Source organism: Meriones unguiculatus, chromosome 12, assembly GCF_030254825.1.
Source record: "Meriones unguiculatus strain TT.TT164.6M chromosome 12, Bangor_MerUng_6.1, whole genome shotgun sequence".
NCBI classification, from domain to species: domain Eukaryota; kingdom Metazoa; phylum Chordata; class Mammalia; order Rodentia; family Muridae; genus Meriones; species Meriones unguiculatus.
In genome coordinates, this window is record NC_083360.1 from 29,342,723 (window position 1) to 29,359,474 (window position 16,752).

The following is a 16,752-nucleotide window of genomic DNA, read 5'->3' on the forward strand; positions in this document are numbered from 1 at the left end:
AGGCCTCGCCTCATTCTGTCCATTTGATTTTCTCCAGGGCTACAGGTGGAAAGAGACTAGAAACTCGCACAAAGCCGCACTTCCCGCAAAGAGGAAGTGTCTGGGATGTATCCCAAAGATGGAGCAGAGATAGCTGTTCCCGGGTTTAACGTCAAAAGCATCTCCCGCTGCGCTTCTTGCATAATTATAAGGAGTGGGACGGCGCGTCAGTACGCAGATGAGACAGAGTGGCCCCAGTTCGGCCGCAGGGCCCGGCTTTCCCAGCTTCGCCTCCTTAGAGGAACCCAGGAGCCCGGCTGTTCCGCAGCTGAGACCCAGATCAAGAAAAAGCTCGGATGCCGTGGCGTAATTCTCTGCAAGAGATGAGCGGGGCGGAGCCAGAGACCGAGGGGTGGGCAGGCACGGGCGGGGCCTGGAGGCGGGCGGGATCAGACGAAGGAGGGAGGCGGGGACTAGAGGTGGACCTGTCTGGTGAGCGGGGCTGAAGGTGGGCGGTCCTACAGCACCCAGGCTTGTCAGTCTGCGAGCCGCTGGCTCTGCAGAGGAAGATGGCGCCTCGAAGAGAGAGGCAATCTGCGCTGCCGCGGCTCCAGCTGTTGGTGCTGTTGTTGCTGCCGCTGCTGCTTGTGCCCCAGCCCATCGCTGGCCATGGCGGCAAGTACTCGCGAGAGAAGAACGAGCCCGAGATGGCCTCCAAGCGCGAGCCTGGCGAGGAGTTCCGCATGGAGAAGCTGAACCAGCTCTGGGAGAAGGCCCAGAGGGTGAGCGGGGCCGAGGAGAGGCGCGGGGTCGTGGGTGAGGAGCCTCTTGTATGCTGATGAAGAGGCCGGCGTAGCCGCTGGACCGAGGGGGGAGGCGGCCTACCCCTAGTGCTTCCCCCCTTCAGTGTCAGGTGGGGGCCCCCTGACCCAATAAGGAGAGACGCAAAAGGGAAAGGAACTTGGTGCTGGTCCTATGGGGCTATGGTTTCCTTTATTGCAGCTGGGGACCCCAGAGAGTGGAGTGATAACCTTTTTGGCTGTGCACACCAGTTCGCTCTGTTCAGAAAGCCAGTTTTCCAAAGAGCCAGTCATTCAGATGGAGGTAGTCGGGCGCTCTCTATATGGGGCCTGGCTTGCAAGCCTTTTCTGTTATCTGTATTTACCCCTATGGAAAAAAGAAAAGCAGGTGACCTGAGATGAGGCAGTACAGAAACAGCAGAAGTCCCCTTTGCTAGTGGAGCTGGTTAATTTGGGTGAAGCGATTCCCAAGGGGGTTGGGATTTCCTTGTGGCCACTGAGACCTGGAGAATGCTAAAGTCAGATTTAGCAGGTATCTTAATCTCTCTTTCTTTTGGAATGGAGATAAGACCGTGAGGGCTGGTCTGGAACTTGAAACCCGTCCCTAATTGTGATTGTAGGCCAGGTCTTGAGCTTTTGTTGAGGCATTTATAAGTAGACCCTCAGGGCCGCAATATCCTCCTCTCTAGCTTGAAGAAGGTGGCCCTTCAGCCCTCCAGCTTGAAAATTCCCGAGTTTGGAAAGAGAGTAAATAATTTGCAAACTAATAGTGAGTTTTAAAAGAAAACAGTGGAGGAACTTTGGCCCTGGAGGATTCAGATGGAGAGATGGCTGGGAGGCTGGCTTGTGGGGAAGAGGAGTGTTGCCTCACAGGCAGCCCCCGAAGGCCCTTCCTGGACTGCTCTGGGGCCCAGCCAGTGTCTTTGAGGTGATGCTGCCAAGAGGGGGACAGTGTGCAGTGTCTGAAACCTGCAACTCTGTGCCCTGGAAAAGCAGTTCAGCTCCCTGGAGAAAAGGGCCAGGAGCAGAGCTGAGGGTGGATGTGAGAAGAGTGACAGAGCAGTGGGAGCTATGTAGAGTGAAAAACAGCTGTCTTCGAGTGCCCACTGTGATGGGTGTGCTCACCCGGGCTTATACATAGGCCGAGGATAGGCGCAGTGCATTCTGGTGCCCATAGATCCTGGAATCCCTTTTTCTGAGAAGCTGGCCCCAAGTCCTCTCTACCTGCATGTCCAGGTGACCTTCTCAGACCTACTGTGGCAGGTCACTTGTCCTTACTCTGTGCCTGTGGGGTTCCTGGGTCCTCCTCTGCCATATGCACTGATCCGTTGCAGCATCTGATTCTATTTCTCCTGATTGTCCACACTTCCATGTCACTTGCTGGAATGGCTGTCCTCCTCATCCTGCCTAAGCCTTGGGCTGCGTGTCCCTTCCAGCCCTCTGGCCCTAAAGTTCTGCAGGGGATGTGTGGTCACTTTTTCTGCTGAATGGAAGGGGACATTCTTCCAGGTGGCTTCCTTTATAGGATGTCTTGCATCTACTTCCCACTTCCAAAGAGCCTAGGCCTTGGGGACACAGGTTAAGCTCTGCTGCTCTTCGTTCTAGACATGGAGGCTTGCAGCTGTGTGCTACCTGCTAAGTCACCTCTGCTGGGTCGTTCTCAGGTTCTTATCTTTCATGTAAACCTTTGGGATGGGCCTTCTGCTTCTCTGGGATGAGATGGTTATCAGTGCTGTCAGTTCCAACCAACATTGCTTAAGGTAGATATGATGCTCACCTAGGCCCTTCCTGGCTTATAACCTCTTGAGGCTTCTCAATGACCGTCCTTCCTCATCCGGGGAGATTTTATCCTTTAAACAGTCTGTGTTTCCTTGTTTTCCAAATACAAAACTACACTGTAGTGAGTGGAATACAGTTTATCGTGTAGGAGCTGTTTGGCTCCCCTCATTTCCAACCCACCTTCAGAAGAACTGAGGTTCGTCTTGAGACTCCAGGGAGTGGAGTTGGGTGTGGGAGGGCTCTGCAAAAGCATGGAACCCACCTCCATCTTGTGAGATTGGGCAATTTGAGACTTGGAGTGGGGGTGGAGGGGTCATTGCTTCATGCCGGCATTGCCCGGTTCCTGTTTCATAGGATGAGCCGTGAGCCATTCAGTGGGGTACTTGGGTCACATCTGTCCTGACTCAGTGCTGTGACATGCCTAGTGTGCTGCAAGATGAAGACTCTGGGCAGTGTGGGGAGCAAAGGACTGTCCTTGGAGTCAGGGGTAGGGGAACCTCAGCAGATGACCACACAATCCCAGAGACCCATTTCCTCTTAGACAAAATGTATTCAGATGACAGCAGCTGACTTCTCAGGGCCCTTGGGAGCAGAGTCCTTTTCAGACGGGATCCCTCTGTGGTAGTAGGCCTAGTATGCACAAGGCCCTGGATCTGGTCTTAGGACCGCAAAAAAAAAAAAATTAATTGGGAAGTTTTCAGTAAATTCAGTCTTCTTCTACTCTAGAGTAGTTCTTTTCTCTTCTCATACTTTTTGAAGAAAATGTTCATTTCTTCTCCAAGTCCAGCTCATTCTTCTTCAAGTCCATCCCTTTCCCTGGTACACAGCTCCAGATGTCAGAATGGGAAAGGTATGGTGCCCTGCTGACAGCTGGGATTTCCAGACCTTGCCTCAGCTGTGTCTCTAATTGGGCTCCTGACATAGGGTGCCAGTCTTAGAAGTGCTTGTGCGCCTTGTCACCCCTGTCCACTATGATCCCAGCCACCCCTCCCCCGGGATCAGTCTTGTTGTCCTTGGCCTGTCACGGTGCCTTATCACATGTTGCTCCTTTCTTGGGCAGCTTCATCTGTCTCCCGTGAAGTTGGCTGAGCTCCATTCTGACCTGAAAATACAAGAAAGGGACGAACTCAACTGGAAGAAACTGAAGGCGGAAGGCTTAGACAAGGATGGGGAGAAAGAAGCAAAACTGGTTCACAACCTCAATGGTACCTTCCTATTCTCTGGCGGGTGCAGCCCCCAGGCTAAGGTGAAGGACGGGTAAATTGGGACAGCAAGTGCACACCCTCCCGGCCCATGAGCTCCTCATTCAGGAAAGCTCGATCAAGAGGGGGTTGTCTGCGGTGGAGCCCAGGAGGTCCTGTGAGTCCCTAGCCATTGCTCATAAACACTGGAGGACCCGAACACCTAAGCTGCTGCACGTTCTCCCCAGATCTTGTTTTGGCCACTTAGGAGAGTGCTGAAAGGAATCTTCTAGAAAATGAGAAGCAGGCTTATTGTATGGGCTCCTGTGGCAGCGCCTGCCTGTCAATAAAAATCAAATGTCCCCTCTCTCTCTAGTCATCTTGGCCAGGTATGGACTGGATGGGAGGAAGGACACCCAGATGGTGCACAGCAACGCACTCAATGAAGACACCCAGGATGAGCTGGGGGACCCCAGGCTGGAAAAGCTGTGGCACAAGGTACCACTTGCCTTTTTTCCCCTTACCTTCTGAAACTTGTGCAGGCCTGTGGAGAGTTGGGATGCGGACCTACTGGGAATATCTCTGCTATCATATTGCTGCCTCTTCTGCTGTGGAGGCTGGTGCGTGGGAACCAAGTCGGGCCACTGGTTCCCCATGAGACATGCTCATATTCTCTTTCCTGTCCTGGTAGCTCATCTGGCACTCGTAGCTGTCAGGACTGTAGCATCAGACATACTTTTCACAGTGTGTGGCTACATCACACAGGTGTCAGGTCAGGCGGCTGTGTTTCCTCTACTTTACCTCTGGTTCTGGCCTGTGGTCCTGCTTCTGTGCTTAGGAAAGGGGCCTTCAGCTGCGTGCAGATGTTGGCGTGAGCTCTTGGTACTGTGATTGCAAAAGTGGGCAGTGCTAAATCTGGCCCATCTTTGCTTTGGGATATGGCAGGGATTCAGTGCCACGGGCTCCCTTGGTCCAGCTACGCGGGTAGCCTGTCTGGGTTCTACTGTTCTGGTCTCTGCTGGACCGTGGAGATGGGCCTGCTGTTCAGAAGAGTTAAGCAGATGCAGGCACCTTCCTCAAGCCCTTCCTCCCCCTTCTTTGGCCAACACTGTAAATCTGGGGACATCAAGGAAAAGGGGCATTGCCTATCAGGCACTTCCAATTTGATTTTTCTTGCCTGGTATACCTACCTAGTAGAGGGTCACAGTGAGTGCAGAGGAAGAGAACAACCCCAAGCTCTTTGCCCTGGAGCAAGGATACAGCTGACATGCGCCTGAACTCCTTGGGTAGTGCTGATGACAGGACAGACAAGCTCACTCCAGGCTGTTTCCTCTCAGGCAAAAACATCAGGGAAGTTCTCCAGTGAAGAACTGGACAAGCTGTGGCGGGAGTTCCTGCACCACAAAGAGAAGGTCCACGAGTACAATGTGCTGCTAGACACACTGAGCAGAGCTGAAGGTATGCCCATGCCCGCCTCTGCTGGGCACAGTGTGCCATTGTTGCCTAGGGTGGCAAGGAGGGAGTGGAGAAGCTTTTCTCATGTTTTCTCATGTTTCTACCCTGTTCATGTTCTGACTGCTCAGGTTTTATGCCAGTTGTGTTGTATCAGTATGACTGCACAGATGGAGGGTTGCTTCTGGGGTGATTGAAGTACCCTGATGTAGCAGGCCACTACTCTCTAACCTAACCTAACCGCCGTGACTTCTGACTAGTGTGATCTTGCCAAGTATGGGTCCTGAGAGATCGAGCCATTAGAGCCCACGGAGGCCCCTCCTCCTGTACGCAGGCCTCTGGGTACAGATGCTGAGACATCCATGCTTAGATGTTTGTTTGAGAAACCACATCCACCAGCCAGCACTGAGGGCTGCGGAGGCATGACCAGTAGATGGACTTAGGGCCATCTTGGCCACTAGGACCCCAGTCCTTGTCAGACATTCTGCGTCTTGTTCCACAGAAGGTTATGAGAACCTGCTCAGTCCCTCTGACATGAACCACATCAAGAGCGACGCCCTGGCCAGCAAGCACAGTGAGCTGAAGGACAGGCTGCGTAGTATCAACCAGGGCCTGGACCGCCTGAGGAAGGTCAGCCACCAGGGCTACAGCCCCACCACTGGTAAGCCCTGTGCCCCGTGTGCTGCTTATGTCTACTGATTGGGATTGTCTGCTTCTGTTTGAGGTAGGCAGACTGACAGACAGACACATGCTTAGGGACAAGTACATGGACCCAGGAGTGCCTAGGAGACTTGTCACACTCAGGCCTTGGCTGTGTTAAATAATGGCCTGCCCTGGGCCCTACTGTAATACGAACATCTGGGCCAGGAACTAGAGAGATGGCTCAGTGATTAAGAGCACTGGCCTCTTCCAGAGGTGACACCCAGCACCCACATGGCAGCTCACAACCACCTGTAACTCCAGCCCCAGGTGATCCAATGCCCTCTAATGGCTTCCATGGGCACCATATACCTGTGATACACAGACGTACGTGCAGGCAAAACACTCATACGCATAAAATAAAAATAAAGGTCAATTTTTAAAAAAAAATGTTCTGGGCTGGCCTTCATCCCTGTCACCAGAATTTGTTTGAAGTGGTAGCAGAGTGATCCTCCGGTTGGTGGCCCTATCCAGGCTGTCTTTTCAGTCTTGGTAATCTTACACAGGACTGTCTCCCCATCCCCTTGTCGGTGGAGGCCAGCCTTGCATCTCATGCTCGTCCATGGCCCTTGGGATGGCACTTCTGCTTCGGTGACAGCCCCACCCTCTCAGGACTTACTAGAGTTCTAGGGCCAGGTTCTCTGTCCCTACGGCTCCCGGCAGGGGTGCCTAGTTTTGTGTCTAAACGTGGAGGTGGTAGCCTGCATTGGACAAAATCCTACATGCACAGCCTTAGAGAGCACAGGCCCAGGCAGAGCCTCCTTCTGGGGCAGCACCTGCAACGCCTTGCAGGCTTGCTGTGCTCTTGTGGGGTTGGGCTCTAGGTGTGCTGTGAAACCATTGCACCATTTCCCAAGACCACTAACTGTGGAGGTGACCAATCTCTCTTATAGAGCCGCTGTGAGGACTTAATATTGGGATAATGCAGCCACGGCTAGTGTACTGGGTGTCACCTCTTTCTTTGACCACCATATGGACTATCTCCTAAGGAGCTACATCCAGATAGTCTCTTGGCTTCTCCCGCTGGCCTGCCTGTTCCTAACCGCTTTACTTCCTGGAAAACTAGGGTTCCCTTGGGTCCTGGACAGGAAGGTCCCTGTGGAGAGCAGGATCTTCTGCTGTGGCCCAGGGGTGACCAGAAGTCTGGGAGCCTTGCTGGATGGCTCTCTGTTTACCCCAAAGGTGGGGTGCCATCAGGGATGGTGGGAGCTAGAGGGTGAATGGCCGAACCCCAGCCCTGACTCAGTGATAGTCAGCCCTCCCCAGTGCCCATCTGGGTATTCATGATCCTGTCACCCCCCTGATCTCACTCACTCCCACCTCAGAGACAGCCAAGAGCGTGCTAATGGCTCTGCCCAGGGGTAACAGCAGACAATTCTGATTCCGGGGATGTGACCCCCTTCACCGTGGCAGGGAGGTTACCATCAGGCTACATCTAAGCTGGTGCCGTCAGCACAGACCAGGAACTTAGTGCTCCCGAGATGCAGCACACACTATTTATTCCCTTGAGCTAACAGGCCACGTGGACCCCATTGCCAGGATGTGTCCGGCCACACTACCTACCCGTACAGTCAGTCTTTGCTTTCCTGCAGAATTTGAAGAGCCCCGAGTGATAGATCTGTGGGACCTGGCCCAGTCTGCCAACTTCACAGAAAAGGAACTGGAGTCATTCCGGGTAAGGAAACTGGTAGGCAAAGCTGTGTCACCTTCCGTTGTGGTCTCCAGTGGGATCAGGGTCTCTGTTCTTTTTTTTTTTTTTTTTTTCTTTTCTTTTTTCTCATAGCGCAGTGCATTTGTGTTTTTGCCCTGACCCTTTTTCCTTCCTGCCCCTGGCCTCTGCAGCCCTTGTCATCCTGGCTGGCAGCCAAGTGGTAGCAAGTGGGCACACACCTCCCATGCCATCAGTCTCAGTGCCTCCTGTGTGAGCACCTGGCCGTCGGGAGGTCTACCCAGCACTGTGCTGCCAGGGTGTGTGGTGGGGGCAGAGCTGCAGGAGGCTGATGAGCCACAGGGGTGGGGCTTCTAGTGGCTGCCAGTAGCACTGGACCCATGGGGTAAAAGGGAGCAGGCAGCCTGTGAGAAATAAGTCAAGGAGCTCTAGGGAGCAGGGGCTGTGAGATGGACATGAGCCCATCCTCATGGAGCTTGAGAAGAAACCTTAGATTCCCAAGATGCAGGCTGCCTCGGTCATGATCTCCTGAAGGTGGAAGGTGGGGTAACCACCAGGAGTGGGGATGATGTCCGTGTTGGGGGAAGAAGGGAGCAAAGAGGGTATAGAGCACCTCTGGTAAAGCTAAGCCCTGGGCCATCAGCCTGGGCACAGGGTCAGGAGGGAGCTGGATGCCCAGTAGGCAGGGCTGCTGTTCCCAGATGTATGATGTCCAGATGTACGTGAGAGCAGAACCAGCATGGGAAAGGAGGTATTCAGGGATGGGAGTGCAAAGGTCCCTGCTACCACCAGGTTCTGATGGACAGTCCCAGTTTAGAGACTCCTGGCAGTAAGCACGTACTGTTCTCAGATGCGCCAGTGGTGGTCAGGACCGCTGCTGGACAGGAGACAGGCACCCGCAGGGCTCCATGTTGGAGGAAACTGAGGTGTTGGCCCCTTCTAGGAGGAGCTCAAGCACTTCGAGGCCAAAATTGAAAAGCATAACCACTACCAGAAGCAGCTGGAGATCTCCCACCAGAAGCTGAAACACGTGGAGAGCATTGGTGACCCCGAGCACATCAGCCGCAACAAGGAGAAGTATGTGCTGCTGGAGGAGAAGACCAAGGAGCTGGGCTACAAGGTGGGACATGCCGTCCTTCGCTCCCTCCGTCCTCGCACACAGTCCTGTGTGGCCTCCACTTGGGTCTCACACCCTTGACCTCCTGGCTCAGGGAAACACGTACGCAGTCCATGGGAACCCTGCATGGCCGGTGCTCAGTGCGTCAGGTGCCGGTACAGCAGAACAGTGGGGCCCAAAGCCTGGGGGCTCAGAGGCCGTTCATGTGATTTCTATAAGGGTTTGGGGGGTTCACGGGGCTAAAATCCAAGCACGTTCTCAACCACTCCTGGCCACCAAGAGATTTGTTGCAATGTGTAAGGGGCCCTGTGAAACTGGGCAGTCCACTGGGGGTTCTGGAGCCCCCGGGTATGCTTGGAGACCTGCCAGCTACGGACTCCAAACCACGGGTCTCTTATGGAAGGGTAGCGCTAGCAGGCGCCGCTTTGAGAGAATTCAGAAACCACAGATTAAGCCTGGCCCATCTGCAGGCCTGTGGTTCTTTGTGCACTTGGGATGTGAAGGGGTTGGAAGGCAGAGTTCTCTGTGACCATCCCTGCAGGCATCCATCCCGCCTTCATGGCCCCTCACCGGGTCTCCTAAAGATAATAGGACATACACATGCCACCATTTCATTGTCTTTTGGGGTGATCGGCTTCCAGCTGTTTGTTTTTTTAGTCTGCACTGAGCTCTGTCATTACTTATGGCACATTTTGGGTGGCTGTGGTGGAAGATGAGCCAGAGTGTCTAGTACCGGTTTTCAGCTGTCTCCTGGCGTGTCTTGACGCTGGGCTTGCCATGTTGTCCCCACTGACAGGTGTCCCCTTGTACAGGTGAAGAAGCACCTGCAGGACCTGTCCAGCAGGGTCTCAAGAGCTCGACACAATGAGCTCTGAGGACCAGAAGCCACCAGCAGCAGCCCAGAGAGGCGTCTTGAAGACACTGGGAGCTCTCAGGGCGTCATCTGCATGCCTAGACCTGTGGTGACTGGTGTGGCTGACCACGGTGGCCCAGAGGACCCTTCAACACACCGATCTGATCCCGCTGCAGCTGGCAAGGACTTCTTTTCTTTCAAGCAACTCTGGCTGTCACCACCCTGGTTGAAGGCCTTGGGTAGAGCTACTATTGAGATATGACTGTCCTCCACGCTGCGGCAAACAGTTTACATTGAAATTACCTATATCTGTCACTGGAAATGTAATGTGCGGAGGTTTTAAATACATGGCAGGATTTCAAGCCATCCAGTCCTTGCCTGGTATTTCAAGGGATGGGTCCACTTCAGCCAGAGGTGGCACCGTGGCAAAGTAAGTTACAGATAAAAGGGAGAAGAGGGGGGCCTAGCCAAGCCTACGCATTTGAGGCATTTCCCTCGCCCCACTTCACTCACGCTCTCCCTCCTGGGGGACCTGACCCCAGATCGTTTTAAATCAAGAGCCCTTAGGAGGTGAGATTTCAGGAAAAAGATGGCAGAGGTAAAGGCCTGCAGATCTTGTACGGGTGCATGTTCTGCCTCCCATAAGAACCTGATTGGCTCCCATGTCTGGAGTCAGTTTCCCTCACACAGAGTCACCAAAAGGATCTCTGACTGCTGGAAGATCAGGCCATTGGATTTGCTAGCCGCTGGATCTCAGCTCAGAAGTTGAAATCTACCTAGCAGGCGTACACAGTTAGTTAACCATGTTTATAAGAGTATCAAAGCTGGAAAGAGGAATAAAATGCTTGCCCTGCGAGCTTGAGGTCTAGAGTCTGGATCTACAGAGCCATGAGAACGCCTGTGGATGTGTTCATCTGCCTGTAGTCCCAGCACTTGAGAGGCAGAGAAAGGACGGCCGGGGCGAGCTGACTAGCTATCCCAGCCAAATAAACAAAAGTAGATTGTGATGGGAAGGCACTTGTGTGCACACGGTTACATGTATTCACAGGTGAGCACATAGACACTCCAGGGCAGCATGCAAGAGGCCTGTGGGTTAAGGACACCAGCAGCAAGAAACAGCAGGCATTCCTGCGTGGTTTCTTCACCCATGCTATGTCTGCCACCATCTAAGGCCAGCTGGTATGTAAATATTTGCCCGAGCCCTCAGCAATGTCTGAGACCCAGGGAAATGCTTGATCTCAGCTCTGCCTTCCTGCTTCAACCCAGCACATATAATAGGTACCCACCAAGGGTCCTGTGCCACATACAGCCCAGGGAACTGGGATGACAGACCCCGGATACCAGGTTCAGAGTCAACTGCAGGGGGAATGCCTGGCTAGTAGATGCAAGAGAAGCCTTTACTGAGGTTTGGCTCTGCCCCTAGAGCCAGAGGCTTTGGCTGCATTCTCCTGCTTAGAAATGGGCATGTTGAAGTAAAATGTGTTTATAGCAGCGCCCAGCCTGGTGAACCATCTCAGTGTGAGTGATGTAGAGCTCACGGCTGAGTCTGGAATCAGCTGTGACCAGTGCGGGAGCTGCCTGCTCCTCAGAGCTGGCCTCTAGGTATGGAATCAGGAGGCCACTCCTGACCAGCTCTCAGGCCTCAAACTGCTGCCTGGGTGAGTTTTAATGTCATATGGCAAGGGAACCTCAAGCTATAAACCTAGATGAGGTTCTGGCTAGCACTACCCTGCCACCCAGCAAAATTACTGAAAGCCCTCAGGCTGGCAGGTTAAGTAAGGCATTTGTTTAAGCCTGATGACCTAAGTTCAGTCCCCAGGGACCATGTGGTGAAGGAGAGAACAGTTCATGCAAGTTGTCCTCAGACACATGTGTGCTGTGTCATATGTGTTCACACAATAAAATATCTTTTAAAGCATTCTTTATGGGAAAATGACCCGTGTGCTATTTTTTCAACCCAAAGGTAAAACCCCATGAGCCCATGGTAGCTCACAGTTGAAAACATAAGACAGCCAGGCCCCAGTACTCAGGGAGGCAGAGGTAGGTGGATCTCTGTGAGTTCAAGGCCAGCCTGCTCTACAGAGTGATCCCAGAACAGCCAGGGCTACACAGAGAAACCCTGTCTAGAGAAAAAAAGACAGCCAGTCCTAAGAGTGAGAGCTTGTAGAAGTGAGCAGAAAGGAGCCAGCAGGTAGGTGAGAAGATGGCATGGATGCTGGGTGACCTGTTAGGAGATAGACAGGGATCATGGGATCTGAGCGGCACCTCTAGATTAAAGAGAGACTTCATAGTAAAAGAAGCTGGAGCCACTTGGCTCACTGGATGGAGATTAAAGTCACCTTGCATCATGCAAAATATAAAATGGGTCGTAGGCTGAGTGTGTAAACCATGCTGGTAAGAACTAGAAGATTGCTGGGTGATGGTAGTGCATGCCTTCATCTCAGCACTCGGGAGGCAAAGGCAGGTAGATCCCTGAGTTCGAGGCCAATGAGTTCCAAGACATCCAGAGCTACAAAGAAAATCTGTCTCAAAAAATAGAACAAGCAAACAAACAAAAAATCCCTAGAAGACAGCCCAGGAAAATGTTTTCCTGAACTTAGACCAAGCTCTTAAATGAGGTGAATGGTTTACTCAAAAGTTTGTTGGGCTTCATCAAAATTGGAGATCTGCTCAGCAAAGATCCCACTAAGAAAGTTGGCAGAAAAATGAAGGGCTGGAGCTTAGTTGGCAAAGTACCCGCTTAGCATGCACAGAGCCTTGCAGTGAGTCCCCAGTACCTCATGGGTTAGGTGTGGTGGCACATGCCTGTAATCCCAGCACTGAGGAAGTAGAGGCAGGAGAATCAGAAGTTCAAGGTTATCCTAGGCACATGAGACCTTATGTCTGAAAATGAACTATTTGTAGTACATCAGAAAGGGTTAGCCTAAACTGCATGGAGAATTGTCCAGTCAGTTCTTTTAATGAGCCAAAGGATCGCATGGACTCTTCGCTGGTGAAGATGCCCACGTGGCTAATGTGCAGATGGTGGGGAAATGCATAGTCTTCCAATGAGATGCTACTATATAGCCCCCACTGAGACGGCTGAGCTCAGAGTCCGAAGACATGTGTATGTGTGTGTGTGCACAATAAAGTGTGCAGTGGTGAATCCTCCTTAAATGCGTCCATCACTCCACCATACAACCTGAACTGGCACCAGCATGTACGCATGTCCTAAGGCAAAAGTGTCACAGCAAGTTTACACATAGCTGTCAGCAACCTGACTGAGCAGGAATGTTAGCAACGTAACTTGTGGTGTCTTGTGTGCTGGGGCAGGATTTGAATGAGTGACTTGCCAACACGGCAGGTGTGAACCTCAGCCCTGTGTTGAGCTAATACAGCTGAACCTGTAGAGATGGCATCAGTTACACACCGTTTCTTCAGTTGCTGAGGCTACTGAAGATGAAGGGTTAAGTCAAGAAAGTGTGGGACCCAACCCAGGAGAGGCACCTGAAGTCCAAAGACTTGTAAGCCCTTGACTGGACTGGTTCAGAAACTGAGAAGAGTCAACAGCATCAAGAAGGGTTGCAGCCAATGTTGGGACATTCTGAGGTGAGGTTACACAACTAGAGGAGTGTTGACCATGTGTGAATGGCGAGCCACAGGAAACTGCATTCCCAGGAGAGCTCAAGTGTGGCTAGAAGGGAAGAGGAGTGACCGGGGCGTTGCTGCCCTGAAGTTCTCTGTCAACACTGAGGAAGCACAAGTACAGGCCCACCCAGAGCCCTCTGCAGCAAGCGCAGGATATGTTCACGCAGGAGGCACAGAGCATCCTCACGGTCCACGTGGAGATGGATGTGCGGAACCTTGACTGACAGGTCATACAGTAACATAAATACAAGAACTCCTGTTGAAATCAGAGGCTGGATGGGGTTGCTGTCTTAGCAACGAGTCCCTGGGATCTAGGTCCTGGGTATGTATGTGCCTAGACAGGCGGCTTGTTTGCTTAGCACACTATGAAGCCCTGGTTTGGTTCCTAGCCACACAAACTGAGTGTGGTGGTGCAAGCCTGTGATCCTGGTACTTGGGAGATAGAGGCAGGGAGATCAGAAGTTTGGGTCATCCTTAGCTACACTGTGAACTTGAGGCTGATCTGAGCTACAGGAGCTCCCATCTTGCTAAAACGAAAAGAAAAAAAAAATCTTGTAGATCTCTATGTGACTTCTTCCATCAGAAGCATCTCTGATGGCAGGTGTTAACAAGCCCATCTATGTCTTAGTAAACAGCACAATGCAAGAAAGCTAAAACCACAAGCGCATGCAGAGATGCTGTTCTGCGGCCACAGAACAGAGAATCTGCCCGAGAATCTGCTGATCCTCTGATCACGAGGGAAATGAAAATAGGACCACCACCGACACACACCCTAATGGCAGAAGGCACACCCAGTCCTCCAGACACTTGGCTTTTATAACTGATGGGGAGTAAGAATCTGACAGAAACCAAAGATGTGCAGCTGCTCTGCCTGGCAGGAAGCATACCACCCACTGGGCGGCAGCATCTTGCAGGACAAGCCACCTGAGCCTCCGCAGCCATCAGTGAGCCAAGGGCCCACCAAGGTCCATGGGCGAGGCGTGTTACCAGATACCCCGAGTCTTAATGGCAGCATGGCTTCCCGCAGTGACTGATGGCAGGTGGGCAGGGTGGCAGTATGGCTTCTCGGTGTACTGAGAGGAGATAGGCAATGCCTACTTAGAATGCCATTCGTATGAAATAAAAATGCAAGCATATGTGGTGTGCATGTATGTGTGTATATATGTTTATTTGTGTGGGCAAATACGGGGAAGCTGCATGATCACATGTGTGTACATATATGTGATGATCTAAAATTAATACTTTTTTAATTAATACTTTTTTCTTAACTGTACTCAACTTGGGGTCTCTGGGATTCACCAATTTTGCTGTATCTAGCTAGCCAGCTTCCCTCTATGGAAGCCCCCCCAAATGTTGGGATGCTTGGAGGGCCGCCACACCTGCCTGCATTTTTGTGAGCACTGGGGATCTGAACTCTGATTCTCATGTTTGATCTGTAAGAGTCCTGACTGTTCAGGAACATGCCAATTCACCCAGGCTGGTCTCAAATTCCTAGTAATCATGCTGCTCCAGTTTCCCACGAGCTGGCATCACTGACAGACACACCACAATCAGTTCCTAAACTTTTAACTCCCCTGAGACAGTCATGTATGAGGAGCTGTGTCAGTGGGCGTTGGTGCCCTCGGGTTAAGCAGTGGACGCCTATGGGTGGCATAAGCTACCTCACACCAAGGGCCCCTGGGAAGAACAGGCTGCTTCTGACCCAGCAGCCAATCACAGACTACTGGGCTCCTAGTGAACTCCTTGCAGAAAAGCAGAAGGGAAAAGAGAAGGATGTGATGGGCTATGATTAGATCCTGGGCGGAGGCGCTGTCAAAACTTCTCCCCACAGGGCTGAGGCAGAGCAGGAGACCTGCCGCCTCAGAAACTCAGTTTTGGAAATAACAAACAACAGGGACATCTGTAAAGGCCAACCTAGCACCATCATTCACCCCTATCCCCGAACCCCTTGACCCAGTAACAAGAAGCTGTTTCCATCCAGTCCAGCGCAGAAATCACATGTGAAAGACCTCACAGCTTTGGAAAATAATATGAATTGTTAAAAAATATAATCACAGAGATTTGAAACAATTTACCCAAATGGCTGGAGTAGATCCCAACCAGATGACAAGCTGGAACAGTCCTGTCCCTACCATGGCCTTCACACCAAGGTACAGGGCCTGTGGCTCAGGAGGGACACTGGAGAGGGAGGTGGGGAGGAGAGGCTGCCATGCCCAAGGAGCAGAGCCAGTCCGTGGCTCAGCAGTTGCCAGTCACAGGGCCCTCGGTCATACAGAACTGGTGCAGAGCTCTCCACTGTCATCATGGTCACCTCCTCCGGGATGGGTAGCGCAGCTTGCGTTCCAAGCCTGGGAAACTTTCCAGGTTCTACTGGGCACCAGCAGCTGCGCTGTTGTGGCAGGCACCGAGGCTACCAGCACCTGGAGATGGGTCCCTTGGTAGCCCCATGGCCTAGGAGAACTTGTTCAGACCAAAAGAAGGGTCAGTCTTGGGCAACAGTGAGGCGAGAGGCCCTGATGGCAGAGAGGGGGCTGCCACGTGGCTTTCACACATTGGAATGAACTGCTATGGTATGGGCCTGGAGCCTTCGACCACTCATTCCGACACACAAAGACCAACCACAGCCTCCGCTACAGCAGGAAGCCATGTTACTGACAAGACAGGGCCCCCAGTCCCAAGGGCCATCATCCACAAATGGGACTGCGCTGCCTGTCTGCATCAGGCAGCCCAGCTGGCCAGGTGCCCCAGCCAGCCCCAACCTGAACTGCAGTCTCAGGGCCCTTTCTTCCGCTGCTCCAACTCTGGCAAACGTTCCTCCCGAGTCTGCGCGTGCCGGACCCCCACACGATGCGCTGTCTCTGTAGCTGTGATGTCGATCTGTGCATAGCGGGAGGTGCTGGCCCCTAAAAGCAGTCCACAGTGAGTGAACCCAGCTGTAATAGCCCTCAGCCCAGCTGCCTCTGGTCCTGCCTGGCCTGCAGGTCCCTCTTCTCTGCAGCTACCTCAGGTGACGGGGCCAGAGGGCTCTCTGATCCATCTCCACTCCCACCCGTCGGGACCTGGACATCTCTCAGGGCAGGAGCTAAGGATCTTGGCTGTTGGTGCTCCTGGAGCTCAAAAGCTAAGATCACAACCCCCACCCCCACCCCGTGAGGCCCCTGGGTGGGAACCCACCTCGCACACTTCCGCTGGCCCCTGAGAACTCCAGGCCCAGGTAATGCAGCTGCAGTCTGGAGGTGGGGCTGATGGGGATGTTCACATACATGGGCGTCTCACTGCGTGATCGCTCTGGCCCTGGGCTGTCAGCAGCCGTGGGCCCTGGAGATCCTGTGGAGGGAACGTCTCTGAATCCCTGACAGTTGCAGCTGAGAGTTGCACAGGTCTCTCAAAGGCCACTCAACAAAGAGCTTGCCTACCCTTCGTGGCCCAGTGCCCTCCTCCCACCTTCCAGCTCACCTTGGAGACCCTCCCCAGTTCTCCCATTCCCCATTCAGCCCAGTGCTAGGATTCTAGGACTCACACACTGCCTCTTCTCTGGTCCAAGCACTTACCCTTATGGACCCCACAAGACCTGTTCTCTGTCCTTGAAACCTCAT

The 16,752-nt window shown here is 52.8% G+C and overlaps 2 protein-coding genes across 3 annotated transcripts in view; one reads left to right on the forward strand and one right to left on the reverse strand.

The window, feature by feature from the left end:
* The first annotated feature begins 452 nt into the window (after positions 1-452).
* On the forward strand, positions 453-9,899 carry Lrpap1 (LDL receptor related protein associated protein 1). Of its 2 annotated transcripts, none has more exons than XM_021629141.2 (8): positions 453-761; positions 3,619-3,763; positions 4,116-4,237; positions 5,077-5,197; positions 5,694-5,852; positions 7,483-7,565; positions 8,503-8,679; positions 9,489-9,899. In XM_021629141.2, the coding sequence occupies exons 1-8, from the start codon at positions 549-551 to the stop codon at positions 9,549-9,551; spliced, it is 1,083 nt and encodes a 360-aa protein (XP_021484816.1). In that variant the 5' UTR covers positions 453-548; the 3' UTR covers positions 9,552-9,899. The 2 variants fall into 2 exon arrangements, with proteins under 2 accessions (XP_021484816.1, XP_060221435.1); XM_060365452.1 differs by having other exon boundaries at positions 468-761; positions 9,473-9,899.
* Positions 9,900-15,321: 5,422 nt separating this feature from the next.
* Dok7 (docking protein 7) overlaps positions 15,322-16,752 on the reverse strand; it is a 32,005-nt gene continuing 30,574 nt past the window's right edge. Inside the window, exons 9-10 of the mRNA XM_060365453.1 lie at positions 16,331-16,483; positions 15,322-16,059 (exon numbers count right to left, since the gene is read on the reverse strand). Coding sequence (XP_060221436.1) covers positions 15,929-16,059; positions 16,331-16,483 — 284 coding nt within the window. The 3' untranslated portion in view covers positions 15,322-15,928. The remainder of the gene's footprint in view (positions 16,060-16,330; positions 16,484-16,752) is intronic.